At 40.8% G+C, this 23,385-nt stretch overlaps 1 protein-coding gene across 8 annotated transcripts in view; it reads left to right on the top strand.

The window, feature by feature from the left end:
- The first annotated feature begins 435 nt into the window (after nucleotides 1-435).
- ncoa2 (nuclear receptor coactivator 2) overlaps nucleotides 436-23,385 on the top strand; it is a 50,501-nt gene continuing 27,551 nt past the window's right edge. For 3 of the 8 annotated variants that reach the window (XM_026361674.1, XM_026361675.1, XM_026361668.1), the window contains exons 1-5: nucleotides 1,534-1,762; nucleotides 10,598-10,683; nucleotides 19,274-19,381; nucleotides 20,012-20,184; nucleotides 23,043-23,146. In XM_026361674.1, coding sequence (XP_026217459.1) covers nucleotides 19,293-19,381; nucleotides 20,012-20,184; nucleotides 23,043-23,146 — 366 coding nt within the window. In that variant the 5' untranslated portion in view covers nucleotides 1,534-1,762; nucleotides 10,598-10,683; nucleotides 19,274-19,292. The other 5 variants (XM_026361671.1, XM_026361669.1, XM_026361670.1 and 2 more) reach the window with 5 other exon arrangements.

Here is a 23,385-nt window from a genome sequence, read left to right as displayed (position 1 = left end):
AAGAATACTTAGAAAACGATAATACAAGGATATAATACACTGGTACATATTAAAATATTTACAGTGAGTTAATTAATCTTGTTAAATTCCCTGAGAGGTCAGGAGCCTCCGCATGAAATGAGTGTTAATATGTATTTTTCAAAAATCACTAAGCTCAGTTAAGAGATGCTAATTAGAGTTGCTGACAAAAATGGAGACAAAATAGCTGCAAAGCGAGCTGACACCACTGACGACAACCATTACAAGATAAATATCAGCAAATACCAGACACAAAATAAAAAGCAGGGGCTTTTATGATAAAAAGATTTATCATAGACACATCGTGAAAAAAAGAGATTAAATGTGGCCAAAAAGAAAAACATCACAACCACAAATAAAACAAAACAAAACAAAAAAAAAAAAAAATTACCACTTGCAGATAAGAGAGAAAAGGTGTACCCGAAGAGGATTAAAGAATATCACAGAGATTAAAAACATGGCAAAGAATAAACAGTTATTTTTTTTTTTTAAATAGACACAAATGAAACAGAAAGAGCTGGTCTCATTTTCAGTCTGAAGGTGTGGTGGTGGGTGGGGGGCACCTGTCAGCGCCCAGGGCCCCTTTTTCCCGTTATTCCGCCCGTGGTGTGGAGGCCTGTCCCGAACAAGCTCTCCTCTTAGTAAAACCAAGAAACTACGATGTCCGCTGAGTAACAACAAGAGAGAAATCGGAACAAATGGTGGTCGCTATATTTCAATGTGGGCTTTCGTTTCTCAGTTTTTTTTTTACTGATGGAGATGAAAACGCGCACTAACGCTGCAGCTTTGCGCCGCTTCGTGTCACTGTTGCACAAGTTTCGACAGCAAGAAAACGCCTGCTCGCTGGTTTGATGCGAGGACAGTTGTCCAGACAGTAAATCAAGAGACCTCGATAAGTAGGACACGCTCATTTTTTTAAAGCCTCGGCGTGTCGGTGATGAGTCTTAGGTGATGTGCTGTGTCAAATACGTAAAAGAGCCGCCGAAGTGACGCGGCTTGCACGTTGTTCACGGGGACTGACAGCGACGTGCTGAGTGTTACAGCAGCTGTGATGTCGTGAAACTAACCGAGCGACACTCAAAGTCAACTTTCAGCAGTGTGATCCAGACATCGAGCCCCAACCCACTTCATCTGAGCAGCTTTTTGTTTTCTATGTGGCATTTTATAGGCTGACACAAGTCTTCGTGACCTTAAATGCGCACACGCCGTGGTAATATTCCCATGTGTGTGCAGGCTGTGTGTGTGTGTCAGTGTTGACATGTAGTGTTTCTTTTCTGTTTTCCACACACTGATTTGAGATGGGAGTCATAGTTTGACCACGTTTCAAACCACGACCACACACATGAACGTCACTGAACACCGGCGGTGTCAAAACCTTCACATGTGTTCATCTGTGGAAACACCGCAGCTGGCATGTCGCGCTCTTCCTGGCCGTCACCCCAGTGTTTCCAGTTCGATGTGGACCTGAAGTGGACGGTGTCATCTTATCCTCCCAGGTAAGTGGCTGTAGGGTTGCTGACGAACCCCTGGCGGTAAGTGAGCAGATAGTGCTGGAGCCCGTGATGTGGTTTGCTGTGGGGGAGGATAGCAGCTACCAGCCAGATAAACACTCAGCATTGGTTTGCAGAGCAGGAGTAACATGGCGGCACAGTTAGCCAGCAGAAATGTTTCAGTACCGCGAAGGTCAGAGCTGCTGCTGTTAACGGGGATTTAACAGCGAGGACACAGCCAAAAGTATTAAATCGTAAGTAGACACACGTGTCGGGGCTTCCTGTAGAGACGGGACGCGGTGTTTTTTTGTTGTGAAATCCATGATCCAAGTGCGAGGTCTTCAATCTCGGCTGTGTGTCTGTCTGGCACAGGCTCTCGCTTCGGCGTTAGCTTATTAGCAAAGCGTTAGCTTCTTGGCTAAGCTCGCCGCCTGTGTCAATAGTGTTTTCTGCAGCAAACTCAATTAGACGGTTCAGACAGCGGGCTTGCAAGCGACTTACTGCAATGTTTGCGGGCCCTTTTCACTCGGCCGTGGACACGTCTTGTGTGCGTCGTGTGTAAAACCATATGCAGCGTGCACAATACTTGAATATGTCATTGTTTTTGTGCTGAGTGAGCAAGTGACCGTTCACACAACACCGGACGAAGTTCGCCAGTGTAGCAGGAGCGCTAGCTCGTTAGTATGCTAACTGTTTAGCTGCAGGCTAGGCTCTCTGGTTGAACGTCGGAGTCCGTGTTCAGCGTTATGTGAGTGAGTCGGGGCAGTTTTCACCGCCATGCGCTTCACCATTATTTATTGCGATGGTATCCGTGCCTGTTTGCTACTTGCTGCGTGTGGAAAGTTGACGACATGTCTGCATTTGTGGAAGGTGCAGGGACCACTCTCGTTACTGCTGATTAGCGACACTGTGCATTGTCGAGGTGCTTTTGATAATAAACTCAGCTTAGTTCCACACCAAGCGTTTGACGGGAGCTGTTTGACATTTAAACCGACAGAAATGCACCGGAGCCCTCGCAGTGTGTCGTGCTATTCCTCTCAATAACGTCCCCAAAACTTAAAAATCCTATCTAAAGTGATGGCAACACAATGTCTAGATATCCACGCAGGCTTCGCTGTGCAGCTGAGAATAAAGGCAGGTCCTTGGACTGAGTGCACAAGATGGTCTCTGACAATGTGAGACAATAATGCAGGATGGGGGATTGCTTGCTTCGAGGAGGTTCAACTTGTGTGTTGCATTGTTGTGCCTGTGTTGAGAGTGCAGGGCACTCTTAAGAGCTCTCCTGCTTGACTGATTCAGGACTATACAGGCAGGCGGTGTGTGCCATTTCCACGATTGTCAGCGTTCCTCCCAGTAATGCTGCAGGAATGCATGCCGTGGAACCAGTTGAGCAGTTTCTGTTGCATCACTGCCCACCTGATGGTGCACAGCATTGGTGTCACATCGCTGATACGAGATTTCACTTGACATGCTGTCCAGCTGTGGTTTGGCAGGAACTTCTGGGCTTCTGTGAAGATGTGATGTGATGGATTTCTGTCAGATCCGCCAGGAGCCCTATGCAAAGTAAACTGAAGGAGTTTGAAAGGGATCGAGTTGACTTGTGGTTGATATTTTTCATTTACCACACACTGAAAAAGTCCAGAGTGTATACCACTGTTTGTTAACCACGACTGTGAGTATGAACAGAGTTTTATCTCCAAGGCCAAGTGCTTGAAGTTATTTACTTTTTATGTTGCGGTGAAACAGAACTGACTCTGTTTTTGTGGATAATGGCAGATCAAACAGTTTCACTTTGAAAGACACAAACAAGAAATAACAATTACTACTGACTGACAGGAAGACCAAGCAAGTTTTCATAGTTTGTAGTACCGCTGGGTGCCAAAGCGTTTGTTATTTGTGTTAAGGTAGAAACGTACTTAACAGCATGTGGAATCATGTAAAAGGGTTTTGCCTTTGTATGGTCTCGGTAAAATTACTACCAGGGTTTCTGTGCTTTGTTATTCATGAAAGATGAGATCTCCACAAATCAAAAAATGCAAAATCTTCTGGGCCCTGTTTCTGATGTGTGAATATTTCCAGCTTTCCCTTGTCTCCTATAATTGTAAATAGAACATGTTGATCCATGGGTAGGGTAGGATGAAAGGAGACATTTGAAGTTGACACTTTGGACTTTGGGAAGTTTCATTGCTTTCTGTCCATTTATGTACCCGAAGCTTAGCTGAGGAAAAAAAGTTCAAATTAATTGAATGAAAATGATTTTCACAGGGGACAATTGCAGAGATCATTTTGTTCAATAAGTTGCACATTGTTTGAAAACTCTTGAGCCTGTGGAGAGAGTAAAAATTGGGTTGGAGCTCGAGTTCTGTATTGTGGCCTTCCTGTGATAGTTAGTAATTGCAGAGGTTGTCTGTATTGTTTTGGTCCGGAAATTCAAGTGAAACTGGGAATTTGTTTTTCCTAAGTGAGTGCACTTCATGGCACACAATGTGGAGGTGAGGTCCCCAGGTAATTCTGGCCATTGTTAGTGGGACATTAAGAGTGGTCTAAACAACTGAACTGCAGACTCGTAACCAAGTCTCTATTTAAATCATAATGGGTTTTAGAAGAATGAACTTGTCTTCGAAACTCAACTCCTGTTTGATTTGGATATTGTAATAATTTCAGACCTCAAACACTCATAAACCCTGAGATGACATATGCCCTCCAAACAATGTAAAAAAGCTCTACGGTGAACTACACTGCTCGTCTTGTTCCCACACACTTTTTGTTTTGCTTACAACATGAAGTTGACTCATTTGAACCAGGCTGGAAAATGACATCCCTGTCACTGTTGCTTAGTATGGTCAGCTCCTGAACAACACCATACCCCTCTGCCTCACACAAGCTCTTGAATGTGTACTGCTGTGCCCATTTTTTTAACGGTCGTGTCGGATGACAACGCTGAACGGTGAGAGGTTTGAGCTTTCATTAGGACGTTGCAAAGCACTGCCGCTCTTGCTCAAATCTTCACATTCCATTCAAAAAGTTATTGCTACTCTGACCAGATCAGTTAAAGTCATTTTGTTGAACATTTTGAATTTATCGAATAACAATCGGTGATTAAATCAAACAGGAAGACGGACTCCGCCTGCGCTGTAAGGCAGGTCAAACAAACACACAGGAACCATGTGTCTTTCACTCAAGGTTAGATGTAACATATCAGTCCACATTGTGTTATCTGTCCATCCATACTATATGAGGTTCACAGTGCATTCTTGACATGATGCACCACTCCCCCGGTATCTGTTTGCCTTGTCTCGCTGGGCATCTCACCCGTTTGTGTTGTCATGGAAACAGCAGTGTGACATGTCCTGGGTGGGCGTGAGGGATGAGCTGTGGGGTAATGGCCAGGTTTTTTCAGCAGAGGCAGAGAGGAGGGGAAAGCGGCAGGTGAGAGACATCTAAAGCGAGGCAGAGATGGTTGATGGAAAGCTGAGAGGTCTTTGACATGGAAGAGGAGGAGCAGGGAGTATTTACTGCCTCTCTGCTTCAAGGCATGTTGTCATTGTGTTTAGCTGACCTCAAATTAGCCATCCCATCTATCTGTGCTGAGAGTAGGCCCTGTCTTGTTTACAGCAGCAGCTTGTATAGAATCTTACAGTAGAAGTACAGCTTTTTATATTAAATGGTTCAAGATTTAATAATGAAAAGCTACACTATCTGATTTAAGCTAAATTTAGTGGTTTGCTTAGGATTTACAGGTAAAACTCCCATGACATTACAGTTGATATTCAGCCCACCAGACAACTGTGACTGGTTATCAACAGGACTGCTCTGTGGTGAATGGGGTAATATCATGTGGCATTCGGTTCGTGTTGGATTGATTATGGCTAGTTATTTGAATTATTTCAATGCATTGTGTTTTTTTAAACTGAGATTTGTAACATCACACCATAGGCGCCTCATGCTCTACTCCCAGGGACTCCAGCAGGGCTCCAAGGATCATGAGGCTCACAGGCAATCCAATGATTTCGACAGTCCACGCTCCTCCACTTATCTAGGTCAGCCACAGAAAAGTGCATATTGATCTCCCAAGCTAAATGATATTGTGGTGTCTGCTGCGCATTGCTAAGAAGGTGCCCTCAGCCAGTTTGGCTTGAACATAGAAGACAACAGAGGTCACGTGTGACAGAGTTTCTGCAGCTGTTTTCTGGTCTGTAGTGAGCCTGGTATTTCTTAGCTGTATAACATGGTGGTAGTTTGAACTTTGCTCATATTAATTTAGGAAACCTGGCCTTTTTTTTTTTTGCTCTTTCAACAATTGCTACTGTAAAACAAGGCAAGATAATGATAATGAACTATGTAATGGAACTCTGAACATGGCACATATAAACCTCTTTGTAAGGACGATCCCAGTAATATTAAAGATGGAGCATAAAGAAATTAGATGGCGTTCTCCAAATTGATAGGGGACAGGATGCAGTCGTAGATTACGGTTGGTTCTGCTATGATGTCTTAATTTGTCTGAGTGGGTGATTTGCCTTTTCCTCTTCCACAATGTGTTTGTGGCACTGGTGCTAGCGAGTGTGCTAGCATGTGGTTGGCATCTTTCCCACTGCCCAGGGTGGAATCCTTGGCACTGAGCGAGAGAGAAAACTTGGATTGAGCAAGCTCCCTGCTGGTGTTGGGTGGGTGGTCCAAAAATATGCAGGATGAAGAAAATCCATTATACAATCTTATTCTGAAATGGAGGTAAACAGCACTCATTCAGCACCATCGCAGGCTGGGCTAAGGTAGTATGGAATGACATGTGCAGCACAGCAGCATTTCTCACGCTTGTCATGAAGCCAGAGGAATGTGGGGATTCAGTTTCAGGCTTTTCATTTCTGTACACATTGTGAGGGTCAGATTCTGACCAGCGTGATCCCCCCCCCCCTTCCCTCTCTGTCTCTCGCCCTCTGCTGACTCAGCAGTGTTCCTTCAGTGACCTATAATATGGTTTTGCTTGCTTTAGCTTTACTGTTTTCTGCGGGTTAGGGAATCTCCTTAGCTGACCTGCGTTTTCTATCCATATTTTACAGTTGGGTCAGAAAAGTTGATGGGTAAATCCAGATTAAGACTAAGTTCAACGCAGTCCCCTACCTGTAGGTGTTTTCCTTTTTATTAATCGAGAACAATGTAATGTTTGACGGTTTAATAGTGTTGGAGTATCATGCCCCATTAACTCCCACAATAAACGATTAATTCTGTATAAAGCAAGCTGTATGTATAAGTACAGGTGTACAAGGTGTAAAAGACGGTTCTGAATTGTGGAGTCTGCATATTCACCTTGTGACCATGTGGGCTTTCTCTGGGTACTCTTATTCAGGATTCACAGATGTTTTTGTTTTTAGCAACAGTGTGAAAAATATTGAAAAGATTATGTAAAAAAAAAAAATGGTGTCATCATTTGCTGTTTTTGTTTATGATAGTAATGCTAACTCAAATAATTAGGAAGTATGTTTGCATAATTTAATTACATTCCCTCCAACCTAATTAAACAACCAAATTACCTGTATTTGTCCCTCGTGGACAATGTGAGTATGCACATGTTTGCATGTTAAAGTGCTTCCATTCATGCCTTTACTCCAGAGATTTGTGGTTTTGGCACCTGAAGATGTGGGCCATCAAAAAAAAAAAAAACGCCTCTTATTTCATCTGGCAGTAGAGTGCAAAACAGAGGCAGTCATTGGAGGGGAGATTACACAGGAGAGGCAGAGCCTTGATGTTACACCGATGCTCCCGCAGAAGCAGACTCACAGTAACCTAATTTGAAAACACACTGTGGGGTGGACATCCTTGATCCTAAATAAATACGATGACAGGAGATAAAGAAAACATCTCATCAAATGTCACCCTGTTGTTCATCCCACATTCTCTAATCATTAAGGGTGGTATTTTTCTCGTGTTTGAAAGAATGTAGGCAATGAATCACTAATGTTTCGCAATTTATCTGCTACCTGTGTCTGAAATGAGAACCAGAGTCCTGTTTGACTTGGCTGGTTTTCAGCTCCAGTCAGTAGTCGATGTGGTTATGGATAGAGGAGTTCACTCTCGCTCTATGCTTCGTCTACATTTGTAATTAGAATGTAATGACACAAATATTTTCTAACACATTGAAGACCAAAGCCACCATGTGCTTTTAAAAAAAAAAAAAAAAATGTTTTTTTATTTTTATTTTTAGCTCCTATTGATGATTCTCTCTCAGTGACTCTCTTTGCTAAATAGACAAAGTTGTTGGGTCTGTGTGACCTGGCTGTCAATAAGTGTTTCACCGCGGTGAGTGTGTAAGTGGAGATAATGACAGAGAGAGACAGAGGAAGGGAAGGCTGCTTCATGGCTTCATGTTGTTCTTTGCTCTGTCTGGTCCAATAACATGTTCCACTGTCAGAGCTGCACTCTTAATCAGGTAATGCTGCTAAACATGCTCTGCAGGTTATTATCCTGCTCACACTTTGCTTTAGTGGAACAAATAAATGCAGTGAACCTCCTTCACTATCCTAGTGTCGTGCAGATTTGACAGACTCGTGTGTGTGTGTGTGTGTGTGTGTGTGTGTGTGTGTGTGTGTGTGTGTGTGTGTTTTTTTGCTGTGAGACTGAGTGTTGGCCTGTCACATTGTCTCAGTATTTGGCTGATAAAGTGGCATAGTTGTGTCAGCTGATATTTCCCCTCCCCCCCACTCCTTATCCTTCCACTGTACAGCCTCAGGCCTGAACTGGAACCAATTTCTTACAAACTGTAACAAGCAATGAGAGATTATGGACACACACACAGGCACCACAGATATGGAGTTGACATACAGACCAGTCAGAAGAGGAGATTCAGATCATCACAGAAAGTATGATACAATCAACTGTGCAGAGACATTGCTCTTCCTGCTCCCCTCTTTCTCACACTCTTAGCCACACCCCTCAACTTTTACAACACATATTATCACTCTCAATATGGTACTCACTACTCACTCACTGGTGTTGATGTCCCTTAAGTGACAGCTGAAGGAGCTGGCTGTTGCTGTTGGAGCAACAGATTTAAAGGGCACCTGGTGCAGGGTTGTATCTGCAACAGAGCAGACCGTCGAAATGACAATCAGCGATTAAATCATTATGCTGATGTATATTCCTGTCATAATAGGTTATTAACTATGGATTGATGGGCAAATATAGACTTATAACCCATTTAAAATGATAAAACTATAGCACTATTAACTGTGCAACAAGTGGAGGGGTTTAAATTTATACTTCTTTTGTGCCTTTCCACTCCTCTTGGATCATACCACTGATGTCACCTGTGAGTGAGTGAGTGAGTGAGTCAGTGAATAAATGAATGAATGAATGGAGGCATGGATGCATGAATCGCCTATGAATATATGTCATTGTCTACCACACCAGGATCGTGGGACAGTAGCAAGTTAGTGTTGGATGTAACCAGATGCAAGATGATCTCGTCAGCAGTGCTAAAAGTGAATTGTAATTCACAATCGCACAACATAAAATTGTAATTAATTTCTTGTAGCTGTTGATTTTTATGACAGGAATTTGCTATTATTAAGCAATTCTTCTAAACAACGGAAGTCAGTTGATTAACAAAATCTCATCTCACTGTAAAAGTCTATCACTCAAAGATTGTTGATCCTATTTCATAATAATTGGTGCTAAACTAGTGCAATTGAGCATTTCCACAATCCACCTTATTCTGTCACTTAGTCCATAAATCAAGGGCTAAACTGAGACTAAGCATATGACAGCATTAAAGCTCAAAGAAAATTCCTCTAGAGGATGAGAAGTAAGAGCAGTACAGGAAACGGAAATAGAAAACAGGAAGGTGGAGTTGAGAAAGACATTAGTTTTAAATTTACATTAAAATAGCTTGACTGTGCTTCTATTTCATCTGGTGTTTAATTCTGCTTGGTCATGTTATGCTTTAAATCCTGACTCATCACAATTTTCAGCTGTGTGAGTGTATGTTATCCAGACCAGTGAATATCACCTATCCACATGGCTTCCAGCTGTGCGGGGTTCAAAAGGGAATCGGTTTACTCTTCATTATTCTACCCATTATGTCAGCACATGACATCACGTGTATGCATTCCTCAGCTGGCTCACTTGTCAAATCACCCAGGCAAGAGAGGCTGGCTGGCTCTCTGACATCAGCCTACATGTAGTACAAGTTAAAATCTTCCATTGGTAGGTTTGTTTTTTCAGCCAAATAGCCTAGCAGAGTCATTTTTTAAAAGTTATAAGTTACATTTTATAATTATCCAAATGGGAATATGACTTTAGTATTGAAACTTTTCTCCCGCCTAATTAATTGTGTGGCATAATTAAAGAGGCACACTGTGATCTGCAAAGTAATAGGCTTTTGGGTCCCAAAGGAGAAGAAAGGATCCTGTCGACACTTCACTTGCAGAACCACGTTAGCTGAAATGCAAACAGCACGAGATCAGATGGCTTTAGGTTTAAAGCATGTTAGCAGTAAACTGAATAGCTGCAGCTGAATCATGTTGGTGCATTCAATTGAGCTTCACATTCTGTTGACTGATTATACACACACTTATCCAAAAATGTAATATTTTGTGTTTCAGTGCCTGGTTTTAGTTTTTTTTCTCCCTAATTAGGCGTTTTCAACTCTGTATCGAAACTGATGAGTCAGTAAACATTACTCAGTGGGGCATGGCTGTGAAAATGTTGAGTATTACTTTATTTTGATCATTTTGAAAGGGGATCTTGTACAGTTTTCCAATGCTTGCAGTAATTTAGCTTTTTGTGCAGGTTAATGATAAAACATAAACAGGACACATGATGTTCAGTATTCCCTGCTTACAGCTACTCAATTGTAAGAGTTTTACTCTCCTTTGAACTTATAGAAGAAATTATATATTTATCAGTGTTGACACTTCATAGAGCAGACTCTTATTCAGAATGAAAATATGATGACATCACTTGTCATGTGATTGTCATAGGTCAAAAATGGCACTGGCCACGGTGGCAAAAATCATAAAGCATTCCCTCACTATAGACTGTTGTACCACACTGTGTGCTGTATATCCCAAGTCTGCTGTTATTTCTTTCAGCAGGAAGAAGTGGATGATGCTTAAAGCTTTCCTAGCATTACCGTGTTGCAGCAATGGCCTGAGGGACTCTCTGGACTTAAACAAAGGTGAGAAGCATAGCCACAGCCAACTCTTCCTTTATGCAACTGTACTGTGCAGTGTGGCAACTATGTAACTCCTGTTCAAACACAAAATGACCAGCTGCACAGAGGACTGATCCCAGTTCATGCTCTGTACTCTAAGCTAGAAGATTTCTCCAGTTATAAGGGAAGAGCATTGATGGTGGTTTTGATATGGAAACCTTGAGGCATTTTGCCACTGTCATCAGATGTGCCACATAGTTGGCACTTTGTTTACAGATACAAATTCACTTGTGAATCGTGTTTTAGTTTGAGGATCTCCCTGACATGTGCAGATATTACTGTAAGGTGGAAGCCCACTGAGTTCTCTCCTCCCATTTTCACACAGTTTGTTTCTAAAACTTGTGTCAACATCCAGCTGATTTGTAAGAGTGGGGGCTACATCTAATAATCCCATTGGTCTGCAGGATCATGTTGAAAAGAGTTCACTCTTTAAACATCATCTCTTCTGTGAGCTTGAGTTTCTTTACAGGTTACAGCTCAGATGTTCCTTTTAGGATTTTTGTCTGACAGGAGTTTGGTTGCAGCTGGTTCTGATTCAAAATAAATGCACTCTTTTGTTGCAGTATTTTTTTTTTCTTATTTAATGTGAGGTCAGTGTGTGTTTTCAGAGCTTCAATGTGATATTAGTTTTTTTCTGCCTAATATAGTTCAGGCATTACGCGTGTAGGGCTGTGTATTGTCAAGAATCTTACGATACGATACGTATATTGCCAGCAAAGCGGTATATTGTGATTTTTTTAAATTCTTTAATCAAATTTTAGGAAAACCTGTCACAGTATAAATAACATAAAAATCAGTAAGTTTAATTTAATGCAATTAGAAAATCTGTTAGTTTCAAACACAACACGAAATGAACCACTGTCTACCACAAATGTTTGCATATAAACTTAATTAAAAATGTATCTAGGATTTTTGAATAATATTGCAGTGCTCAATATTTTTTATATTTTCTTGCACACTTGCAGCTTAAAGTTGACCTGCAGTGAAAATAATAAAGCTAATTCAGATGACAGGTGAGTGACTTGAACTAAATACAGATGACTAAATTCACTGTACACTGTACTATAGAGACATAGTGGACCGGAAACTTACAAATGTATTTATTTTCCTAACGTAAGTTTGTTATTCATGCCACTTCACAGTGGCACAGTGAATGAGTTTTCAGTACTTAAATGGGTACCAATGGGTTACTTTAAACAAGAGATAAGTTCAGGGGTGTCCCTATATTATCCCTATATTTCACCTTATGCAATAATTTCTCACACTGACATCTGAACCTCCCATCTGGCAATGCTCTCAGCCACAGATAAACTGTTGACTGAATTGATGCGGAGAGGCGCTTATTTATACCAGTTAATCAATTTTACTGTCCCTTGACTCTCGGTCTATATTCTCTCTTGACTCCAGCTCTTGTCATTTCTGTTTATTCCTCTGATTGTCAGAGCATTCTGTGCTTATTATACACAAAGATACCCCCCTCCCCACCCCCCACCATCCTGCGACATCCTGAAGTGACTGCCAGTGTTAAAGATTCATGAGCATGATCAGCTTTCAGTAAATGGGGGGTCTGGCTCTTGGTTGCACTCTGGCACTTTAGAGCTGAGCCATTATCTTGCAGTGATTCTACAAGCTCTTGAGTGGGACTTGGTAGCAAGCAAGGGGCTTACCTCTCTGTGTGCTAAACAGCTATTGTCTGTGTGTTTCAGATTTTCAGGACACATGTCATCTGTGTAAACTAGATCTGCTTTGTTTACTGGGGGGGTTTAAATGTCATTTATCTGACTCTACTGGACAAAACTGGACAGTGAACACAAGCGGGTGAACAATAGTGCACTTGAGGAAAGAGAACAGAGAGAGAGCCAATTTAACAGAAACACATTTCTGTGCTTCACTAGTGACAGATTGGAGTCTATACACTCTGAACCTTTTCTCTGTAAAATGCCCATAACCCATTTTTTGTTCTATGTTTTCATGTCTTCTTTTTCTCTGACCTAAGCTTACTATGTTACTGATCTGAGTCCTCAATATGTTCCAAGTGATGTGCCCATTAATCAAGTGTCGTTAAATTTACCCAAGATTCATGGTTTTCTCTTCATATTGCATTTAGTCTAATTCAGTCCATCATCGCAGTCATTTCTCCCCATGTCTTCCCTTGACTCAAACCTAATATTGCCACATCTGGCTCAAGGTAACAACAGCTGTCAGCGAGGCCAGAGTCCACTCGAGACCCCCACACAAGTTGTGTTGTGTTGTGTTGAAAGTGATTGTGTTTTTAAATGAAGTCATGTGTCTAATACTATCTGACTTGATTCAATTCCATTTTTCTGTGTGCTTTGGCTCTATCAGCACTTTTTCTCACCATTGCAAATATTAAGACGTAAAATGAGACGGCATGAGTCCTCTGGGTCCGTCCCGTCATGATTTCTTCTTCAGTTTGGGGGAAATAAATGGGACACGTTGCAGCCCTACAGAAGCTGTCTTTATTTCTGCGCTCTTGTTCTCCAAGTCTCTCTTGGGCCTGTTGTGCCAAAAAGCCATGCGAGGACAGATTACACACCAGCGAGACATTGTTCAGTGCCCCACAGTGGTTTTGCACTTTCTGGAAGGGCCCTCATTATTATAGTGCAGGAGACTTCAAACACTTCCCCAACAGCTTTTGATGCAGTTTAACGCACAGTCATGCTCAGCACTGACTGAGCTCCAGAAGCACTGGGTGTGTCTTTATAATCAAAGCCCTGCTAACCCACATGATTACAGGAATAGTACACTGGCACATGCCCTCTCCCCCTGGCAATCAGATACTGATTTATTTTTTTCCTGAATCTTTTTTTTTTTTTCTTTATTTCTTATACTATGGCTTATAGTGATGAATCAGTGTTTTTGAAGCCCCTCCCCCATCTGTGATGTCCAAGCAGCCTGACTCACTTTAAATGGTTATGCAGCTGAATTATTTCTAGTGGTTGTTTTGTTTTGTGAAACACACTACAGAGTTATACAACTGCATCTCATGTGGGAGACATTCATGTATTGTCTAAGGTTTGAAGATAAGACAATATTAATGATTATTAGATATTGTTTCTTTATTTTCAGCATACGCTCAGCGTCAGCAGTATGCCATCAGAGTTTAGGTCGACTGAAGTTGGAAAGTACATTTGCATGGCAGCCTTATACCTCAAAGTTGAAGGTTAAATGTTTAAAAGGTATAATATGTTGAGCTTTTGAGGTGTTTATTTCAGTTTGTCACAGCATACTGTGCACAGGTTTTACCGGCAGAGTTTGATAAGAGGAATTGTTGTTGTCCCCAGCACTGCAGGCTGCAGCAGCAGCAGCAGCCCCTTGTTGTCTCTGCATTCCTCCCTCCCCAGACTGGTTGGCTCCAGCTCAGTCATGGAGAGTCTGCTCTTGTGACACCTAAGATATAAGCAATGACACACACCTATGATCACCTCCTTCAAGTGTGCCTCATGTTTTGAAAGTCAAATGATTTTTTTCAAACTTGGACTTACACACTACACTATCTGTGTATATTCTTATTCCTATCTATTACTTCAAGTTCAAAATAAATATTATTTTTCACATATCATAATATCCTGATATCAACTTTGCATTTTTAGTGCAGCGGTCTAATAAACAGGTTTGCATATTGGAAAATCACCAGCAATGTGTTGCTGAGCCAGTGTTCTGGCTGTTAAAGTGGTTTAGTAACCTGATGCTTCATTTGGCCTTATGAGTCAGTAACACAGATGAAGATGAAAACCTGTAATGAAGTGTCGAGTTCACGCTGGTGGGGCTGAACTGTCAGCACCCTGATATACAATTATGTTTGCTTTCTTTATGAGTGAGTGAGTGTGTGTGTGTGTGTGTGTGTGTGTGTTTGTTTCTGGGAGATGGGGTGAGGGAAGAATCTGGGTAGAGGTGTTTACTGCCCTTATGTAAGTGGAAACCTACACAACTTGAAAGCAGCAAAACAATCTGCCCTTATAGACGTCTTGATTTTTAGCACCATTATCAGTTAGATTTTAAGTTTTTACCATTTATTGTTAGTACAATAAGTAGTCAATTAGTAGCCAAACTGCAACACACTCCCTCTATCTTTGATATTTTCCGAAGTAAATACATAACTAATATTTAGTGTAAGAAATTGATTATTGATCATAATAAATGAGCTGAGTGCTTGATTAAGTGTTCATTTGGTAGATGTCTCAGCAGTGTGACAATGAATCCTATACATAAAGAACTTGCTCACCCAACCCCCACTTAGTCCACGCATATACTTGCTCTTAACTATGCGGTTGCTTATGCCACATAGTGCCTACATGGAGCCTGCGTTGATTTAGAGTTTAAATTTATATGATATGATACGATACGATACATATCCTGATTCAGGGGTTATGTTTCAGAATATTGCAAGCAAGGTGAAATATTTTCTTTAAATTTTATTTTGATAAAACCTCACCACCTCACAATTTTGGATGTATGTCCTGAATTGCCCTAGGCTTATTTTAGCTATGGATATTGTTTATGCATTACATCCAGGTGAGGCATCACCTCATACATTGTGATGCATATATGCTGATGATGACGATGACGATGATGATGATGATGATGATGATGGTGATCATCCACACTTTCTTTGGTAACAGCTGTCACATTTTTATTACACATAACTTAAGTCACATGTTGCTACTCCTGCCAACATTGTTTTTTAATTTGACCAATCAATTCTGGGATTGCATGGCGTCACCTCCGGGAGCCCGGTAACTGGTGGGGTAGTATCATACACATTCAGCAACAACTTTGATTGTTGTGTTGAATCACAACAATAGCTGTATTTAAACACCCACTGCTACATACCAGCTATATAAGTCATAGTTGCTGTTTTCTCTGCCATTAATATTAGTCTTTGTCGCCATGGCTCCTGTTTATGTTGTGCAAAGGCAGAAGAAATATCACTGTCAGTCACAAATGATTAGGCTCTAGTCTGCCTGCTCGTGGCTAACCTTTTAGAAAAATATATAGAAGAAAATATGTGAACAATGACACTGATGGCACTGCTGTTATCTACACCTGCATGTTAGTAAACAACAACTACAGCGTCACCTTACATCACTTCATTGAGTTAGTAATATCTGTACATATCACAGATTGAATGACTGCCTGTTATGCATGAATAAGAGACTGGTGTATGATGATTGTGTAGTGGTGCGTGAAAGCACCATGAACGTATGCTGAACCTCGTCAGGCATGTTACCACAGCAGTTTACGTAGGCAGGAAATAATGTGATTGTCTGAGTGGAAATGCACAAATTATATGATACACTTGGAGTATGTGTAAATTATTTTCCCTCCACTCAACTCTTTCACTATTTTATAATCTTAAATGCTGAAAATTAGTTAAGAATTTTCCATAATTGTATAAAAACAATTTCAACTTAATTCATATTTAGGAAGGTTAAAGCGCTCAATTGCTCAATTAAATGAGATGAATTATGTAGTTTAGTGACTTAATTGTGAGTAAATAATTTACCTGCATGTGCCACCATTGGTAGGCATCAACATGAGCTAAGCTCAGTGGTCCTACCTGCATTCAGAGCCATTAACATGATGGTCTGTGTCATCAACAGCTCCATTATCATCATCCAGATCCTCACTGCCTCGACTTCTGAGCTGCCGTATGACATGATTCACATAACTTTTTTCTTTTCTTGTCTAACACAAACATTTTAAGAAAGCAGTTTAGGGATTATCTATTCATGATATGTATTCATATTTCTTTAATGTTATTACATTAAATTAGCAAAATAAAAGTTGAAATTTCAGTACAAATACAGTTGAAATACCATGAATACTCTACACCAAATTCAATCAAAAGTAATTCTGTGTATAGTCTGAATGGTAATGAGAGCACCCAACACTGTCCACTCCTCAAGTTAAAGTTTACTAAAATCCCTCCTTTTCACTAGTTTGCATTTGGCTAACCTAAATGCCCTGCCTCCATCATTCCTGTGCCTATCAGTGTTTACTTCTTTCACCGCAGGGAGCAAACCTTCTGAATTTGAGGAGTTTACGTACCTGCTATCTGAAAGAAACTGTACACAACAACAATTACAAGTTGTCCCATATCTTCAACCTCACATATTAACTTATTATTCTACACTCAAAAAGGCGTGAGATGTAGATGCTATCTTCTTTTTGCCGTGTACAGTTGACAGATGGAATACTATGTGGCACTGTGTGTATACTGGTTTTAGGTTAATCATAACTTCTACCTGATTAATTACACATTTTCCCCAAACCTTTTAGATTTGAATTCCTTCATAATTGTGTCTGGCTTCCTTCTTCTTCCTTCAGCATTTGATTTCAGATGACAAACTTCTAGCTTTGTTATACCTCCCCCATAAATGATAGAAGAATCACTTATTCAATACCCATAACATTTATGGAAACTTCAGTACATATAGTACTTAAGAAAAACAACATTGACTATTTACTATACTATTACTAAGTCACTAAAGCATCATGCTATATAATTTGCTTTCACACCTAGTGTGGCATGTGAGTGTCTTGGCAAAAAGGTTTGAGATTAGACCAGAGTTTCCCCTAGTGGCTGAGGTTGATAATTAACTCAGTGACACAGCTCCATACAGTAAGTGCTAACACCAGTGTCCAGCTGTTTATAGCTACCCAGGGATCCAGGGCATTCCTTAGGATTAGAAATCCCTCTCTAGTCTGCCCCAACAACAAATGGGGGGCTGCCAGCCTGCTGGTCAGGCTGTCTGGCTGTCTGTGTTGGTGTCATTGAGACGTGCCCGGTACTTCCAGTCTCTCTTATTTGTCTCGGCATACAATGACCCATCATTACTGCCATGTCAAGGAGACGAAGGAAACCAATCACATCGAGCCCAGCAGGGACAAGAACAACCAATCAGGTCTAGAATTCCCATGGTAACTTGCATTGGAAAGCCCAGGCACAACCAATAGAAATGAAGAGTGCCATTTAGCTATCTGAATTTAATGTCCTGTTCCTGTTGTCATTAGTAAAAGCACATAACCTCTGCTATAGAGACTGTTTTAGTATAATTTAACTGGATGGCATAGCTCCACTGCATAAAGACACCCTGATTGCATTTTAAATGTCATAATGCAAGGGCACATGCACAGTGAAGTTTGTATAATTATCTGTCCATACACTGTATAGACTAGAAATAGTGCACAAGTCACATGTCAACACAATAATGCAAATTTGTTTTACCCTTCAGAGTCTCCTCTGACTCTCCAGCCAACCACCACTACTTTCACCTATTTGGGCACAGACCCTACCATTAGATTAAAGTAGGTCACTTTAGACCAGGAGAGAGCCAGACTCAAGTTTGCATGGTCACTGATTCCCTTTTTAGTTTAGCCTGCTTCTGCTAAGTGATGCTGTTTCACTCTGCTCTACATTGTGCTCTGCTGTACTCTTCCCTGCCATATGTAATCACTGAACAGTGACCAGTATTTCTCATAGTTTTTTCCATGGTTAAAGTGGTGTCACATCACAGCGTTCTTCAACCTTGTGCCCTGAGCCGGGGAGAGACTTTCTTTCTGTAGGTCTCTCTTTCTGTTCTTTTGTCTTCATCTGCCTCCGCAGCTTTTACAAAGCAAAGGACTGCACCTGACCTGTCTTACATGGACCATGAACAAATGATTTTCATACATATATTCAAATTTGACCATTTGTTTGCAGCGAACATCCTCAATCAGATTTTGATGCAGAACATGGAAGCAGTTAATGATCAGTGGTAGTCTTTCGTTTAGTGGCATGAGGTTACTCTGACTCGCAAATATATTGGTATGAAGGATGCTCCAATTAACTTGTAATGAGTGACTCTTAAGTTGAATGAATTTGCTTGTTTATTTAATTCATCAATCTAATACTCAGATCTAATATAACTTGATTTTGAAAACAGCAATTATTTTTGTCTTAAGAAATTGGGTAAATCATAATTTAATGTAATTTTTATTTTTATTTATATAGTGCTATACCACAAAAGAAGTCATCTCAAGGCACTTTACAGTGTAAGGTTTAGGACCTTACAAAATATACCTGTATACAGATTTATATAGAAAACCCAAGAACCCCATCTTACAAGTCAATACAGGTAAAGCATTGTCAGAGGTTTACACAGACATGTTGTGATTGTAAAGCCACTCTGCTCTAACTGTGAGCTGGCCTTGCTTGGTTTCGTGTAACGAATGGGTCTTTCTTGGTACATGGTTCAGCATGCAGTCTGGTGCTGTGGGCAAAGCGCTGTGCTCTCATTTCAGTCTCTCTGGGGAGAGCTGCACTATCAGAGAGAAATGATTGAATCTCTTTCTCTGCTCTATTTTCACTTATTTCTCCTGGAGTGGATCAACCTGTGCCCCCAGCACAGGACTGTGTGTATCTATGTGTTGTATGCAGATGTCCATGTTGGCATGATCGCACAACCATATGGTTTGTAGTCAATCTATCAGATGCTTTATGCGTTGCTTCATATGTAAATCTGTCTGTGTCTGTGTGTTTATTTTCCAGACGCTGATATGCATTGAGGATGAGTGGAGTCAGTGAAAACTCATCTGACCCTGCCCGGGCAGAGTCACGAAAACGCAAAGAATGTTCCACCGAACTTCTAGGACCCAGGTAAAATTCTTAATCCTAGAACCTCAAACTCAGAGATTTCGTAAAAAAACGAGCCTTATATAATCAGGCTGCAACCTCAGTTCCATGTACAGTAACAACCCAGTAGTTACCAACAATAGTGGTATGCTATTGTGGCAACGACTGCTGGAGTTGGTACAACTTGGTACAATAAATGTGTATTATTCAGCAGTAGGCAAGACACTCAAGAATGCAGATTTTCTTTATTGAGACTGTACTCCCTGTTGGCACAATGAAGAGGCCTAAAGATATATTGCAAGGCATATGGCGCATAACTGACCATAGCCTTGTTTCTCTTCTGACTTCTTTCCATGGCAAATATTGCAGTAGATGTTGTGCACTGCCATTTGGCAGATATGAAAATGAGAGGGCTCTGTAGTCATGTGCAAAGCTATGTGTGAACACTGAACTCCAGTGTAGTTTTTTTAGACTGACTTCCTTTGCTGCCCTGCTCTGGGTGTTTTTTGACTGCCTGTTATATTCTTTTATAACAGTAGAACTTTAATTGCCATGCACATATTTACACAGACCGTTAGACATGCATCTTTCTCCCCTTGTTGTTACCATGTTCTCCATTGCATTTTCTCACCATTGGGTTGTCTTTCTCTGCAGTCCCAAGCGCAGCAACGAGAAGCGCAACCGTGAGCATGAGAACAAATACATCGAGGAGCTTGCCGAGCTGATCTTTGCAAACTTCAATGACATCGACAACTTCAACGTCAAACCTGACAAATGTGCAGTCCTGAAGGAAACTGTGAAACAAATCAGACAAATAAAGGAGCAAGGTACAAGTGGCATATTTGTTATATGTATTGATACTTTATCTACATCGGTTGAAGAACCACTTATTGATAGGTTCTAGTTATGTGCATATGCTTAGGATGAAGTGGGTTTGAAGGGTGTGTAGCTTTGAAGTGTGCAGAAGCTTCAGATGTGATTGCATAAATAGCGTAGTTGTGATCTGCTCAACACACACAGAGCAGTTTTTCAGCCAGTCGGTTTTTCCCCACTTCCTCTCTCAGCCAGAACATCAGGCAAATGGATCAGCTTGCTTGGTTGTACATGTCAGGTTCTCCTTTTCACTACTCTTTAGCAGTTATTAGAGGTTAGTCTTTAAATTCTTTTTAGGTTCAACCTATGGAATCCCAGCTTTGTCCTTTATTACAGGTCCAGACATGGCTGAAAATAAAGTGGTAGCTTTCCCTAGGTAAATGTCAGTGCAAATACTAAATTGTGAGACGAACCATACATGAAAAGCAGCTGAGTGACTGGTAGACAAAGAGTGGCCCACTTGAGGTACAGATGATACAGACCAGCTGATGATGTCATCTTGCTTTTGTGACTCACAGAGCCGAGCGTTATGTAATGGTGAGCAATGTGATGCAGAAATCGCACACAAACTAGCTACCGTCTATCCAACACTCCCATATTCTGCTGTCTTATTCCATATCCCCCTCCCCCCCAGTGCCTCTCTTCCTTATTCTCAATTTACGCCAGGCTAGGGTGACATCTCCTGCCTGCCTCTGAAGGCATACTTGTGCTTGTACAGCTACCAATGAGCATCATTTTTTTTCTATCTGCTTTGTTCTCGAGACGTCAGTGGCCAGTTTGAGGAGAACATAGAGAGCTAGAAACATAGAAAGCTCCTGTAGGTTTCTGTATGCTTGGAATAGATGTTACATAATTTCACCACAACAATGAGTTTGTTTTTTGTTTGTTTTTTAATGCATATTGTATCTCATCTGTTTAGTGTTATGTCACAAGGCCTTGTCACAACTCTGCAGAAAAGTGCAGCGTAAAAGTGACGACCCTCTACTGAAAGGTGTTATTTTATGCGTTGGTTTCTCCCTTGCTGTCTCCATACAGTTTCCTAATTGGCATCAAGTTTAGCATATACTTTTTATATACTACGTTGCATACTACTTACTATTTTTGGATTTTTTTTCTGTTTTCAGCTTGGTGAATCTAAAAGTCAATCTGTTGGCCAATGATATTTTTTTAAACCCTTTAAAGCAACGGCATAGCCATGGGTTTTACAGCTTCCTTTACACTCTTAACTCATTGTTCTTGCCAGCACAGTAAAAATCTGCTCTTATTGGCTGGAGAATGAGATATAAAGTAGCTGCTGAGCTGCAGCTGCTACATTGTTTTTATTTAATACAGTATGTAAATAATAAATATGAGAGAGAAAAGAGGACATTGGTCATTTCTTGTTGATAAGGTGACAGACTATGTATCATGTATCAGTAATCGGGCCATGCTTTTTCCAAGTGATCAGTTCCTCTGCGTATCTGCGGCACAGTTCTGTGGACAGACAGAAACCCAGTGAAGGCTTCACTGACATTGAGTGATCGGTCTGTACCCAGGGCAGCTGTGCTGGTATGCCGGGCCCCACTGGGCATGGAGAGGTCCTGCTGATGCACACATCATTAATGCTGAAAGAAATGAATGTGGGTCTTGCGCGAGCATGCAGAGCGAGAGAAAACCTGTATCTTTGCTATCTTTCATACATTTACCCCCCCTCACACACGCGCATGCACACATTTTCTGACCACAGGATATACCCTCTTCTTAAAGTTAAATGCCCCCCCCCCCTACATTAGCCCGCTTATGTTCTGCTTCTCATCATCATCTCCAAAACTAGGGCAGCCTACGCTCTGAACATAAGGCTTCACTGCATGGTTATTAACCCACTCACTCACATGGACAAATGCACAGGTACATGAGGATCCTTTGAAGTTCCAATCTACCAATCGTGATATATTGTTGTCAGTTCACCTGAATTTATCTTCAGTAGATTTAAAGGTGATGCTATTATCATTTTTAAACATTGTTGTGCAGCTGTGAAATTACGATGATTTTGTTTCATATTCATGTTGATAATATTGTGGACCATAAAGAACCTTTACATGCAACAATGTTTTTGTCTGTAATGCCGTTTGGAACATCTGGAAATCTGTTGTGCTATATAGCTGCACGTTTTGTGCAGCGATTAATTGTTTAGGTGTGTATAAATCTAAAAATACCCACACCCAAATTATTCTTCCAAATTTAATTATTCAAGAAGCATGTTATTATTAACAATAGTTTATCTTTATCTGTGGTCACTTTTCCCCATTAAGAAGTTGTGCCCTTGCTGTTTGACCACATGGTTACAATTTGCTTTGGAACAAGAGTTGTTTTCACACTGTTGGTGTTTCCATTATAACCTTTTTGCACATAATAATGCGGTCCATCCAGTGGCTGCCACCAGTGTGGCAACTGCTTGCTCTGACACACTCATTCACTACAACCTTTCACTCTACTTGCTGTTCTGCGCTTGGATCTGAGCCATGACAACATGTTTTGACAAAGGGGCAAAAAGTGTTAGCTTTGTAACCACAAACATACCTGTTTGCAAGTGACCTCTCATAAACCATGTGGGTCTATTTCATGAAAAAACTAAATTCTCAGTTCTATGTATGTAACTTCCATGTTCTGTATTTTGTTCCCTATGATAACATAATACATTATGTATAGCATTTTCAAAAGCCTTTGCCATCAAATTTACGAGGTTGTTAAATTGTTGTTACTTTGAATAATTAGAATAATCTTTTCTTTATTTTGTGTTTCTAAATGTTGTCATTAATTTCCTGGTTAACAGAAAAAGCTGCAGCAGCAAATGAGGAGGAAGTACAGAAGGCTGATGTCTCATCAACAGGCCAAAGTGTTATTGACAAAGATGCCTTGGGGCCCATGATGCTGGAGGTGAGTAGATGGTCTTCTCTTGCTTATTCATAGTTTTATTTCTGGCAAAATGTGAATTACCACACATTAAAAAAATCGACAATCGTACATAGGATACATGCTGATGTAAGACTTATGCTATGTATATATTAAGAAAACCTTGGAAACAAAAACAAATGGGCCACTAGTTGTTGTGTGTGAATGTAACTATGTGGTGTAAAAGCTGCCAGCATCTTGTATGTGCCCTGGATTGGCTGTAA

This window comes from Anabas testudineus, chromosome 2 (genome assembly GCF_900324465.2).
Source record: "Anabas testudineus chromosome 2, fAnaTes1.2, whole genome shotgun sequence".
Classification (NCBI taxonomy): Eukaryota; Metazoa; Chordata; class Actinopteri; order Anabantiformes; family Anabantidae; genus Anabas; species Anabas testudineus.
Note: the sequence above shows the minus strand (reverse complement) of the source record. Positions and strands in the feature narration are given on the sequence as shown.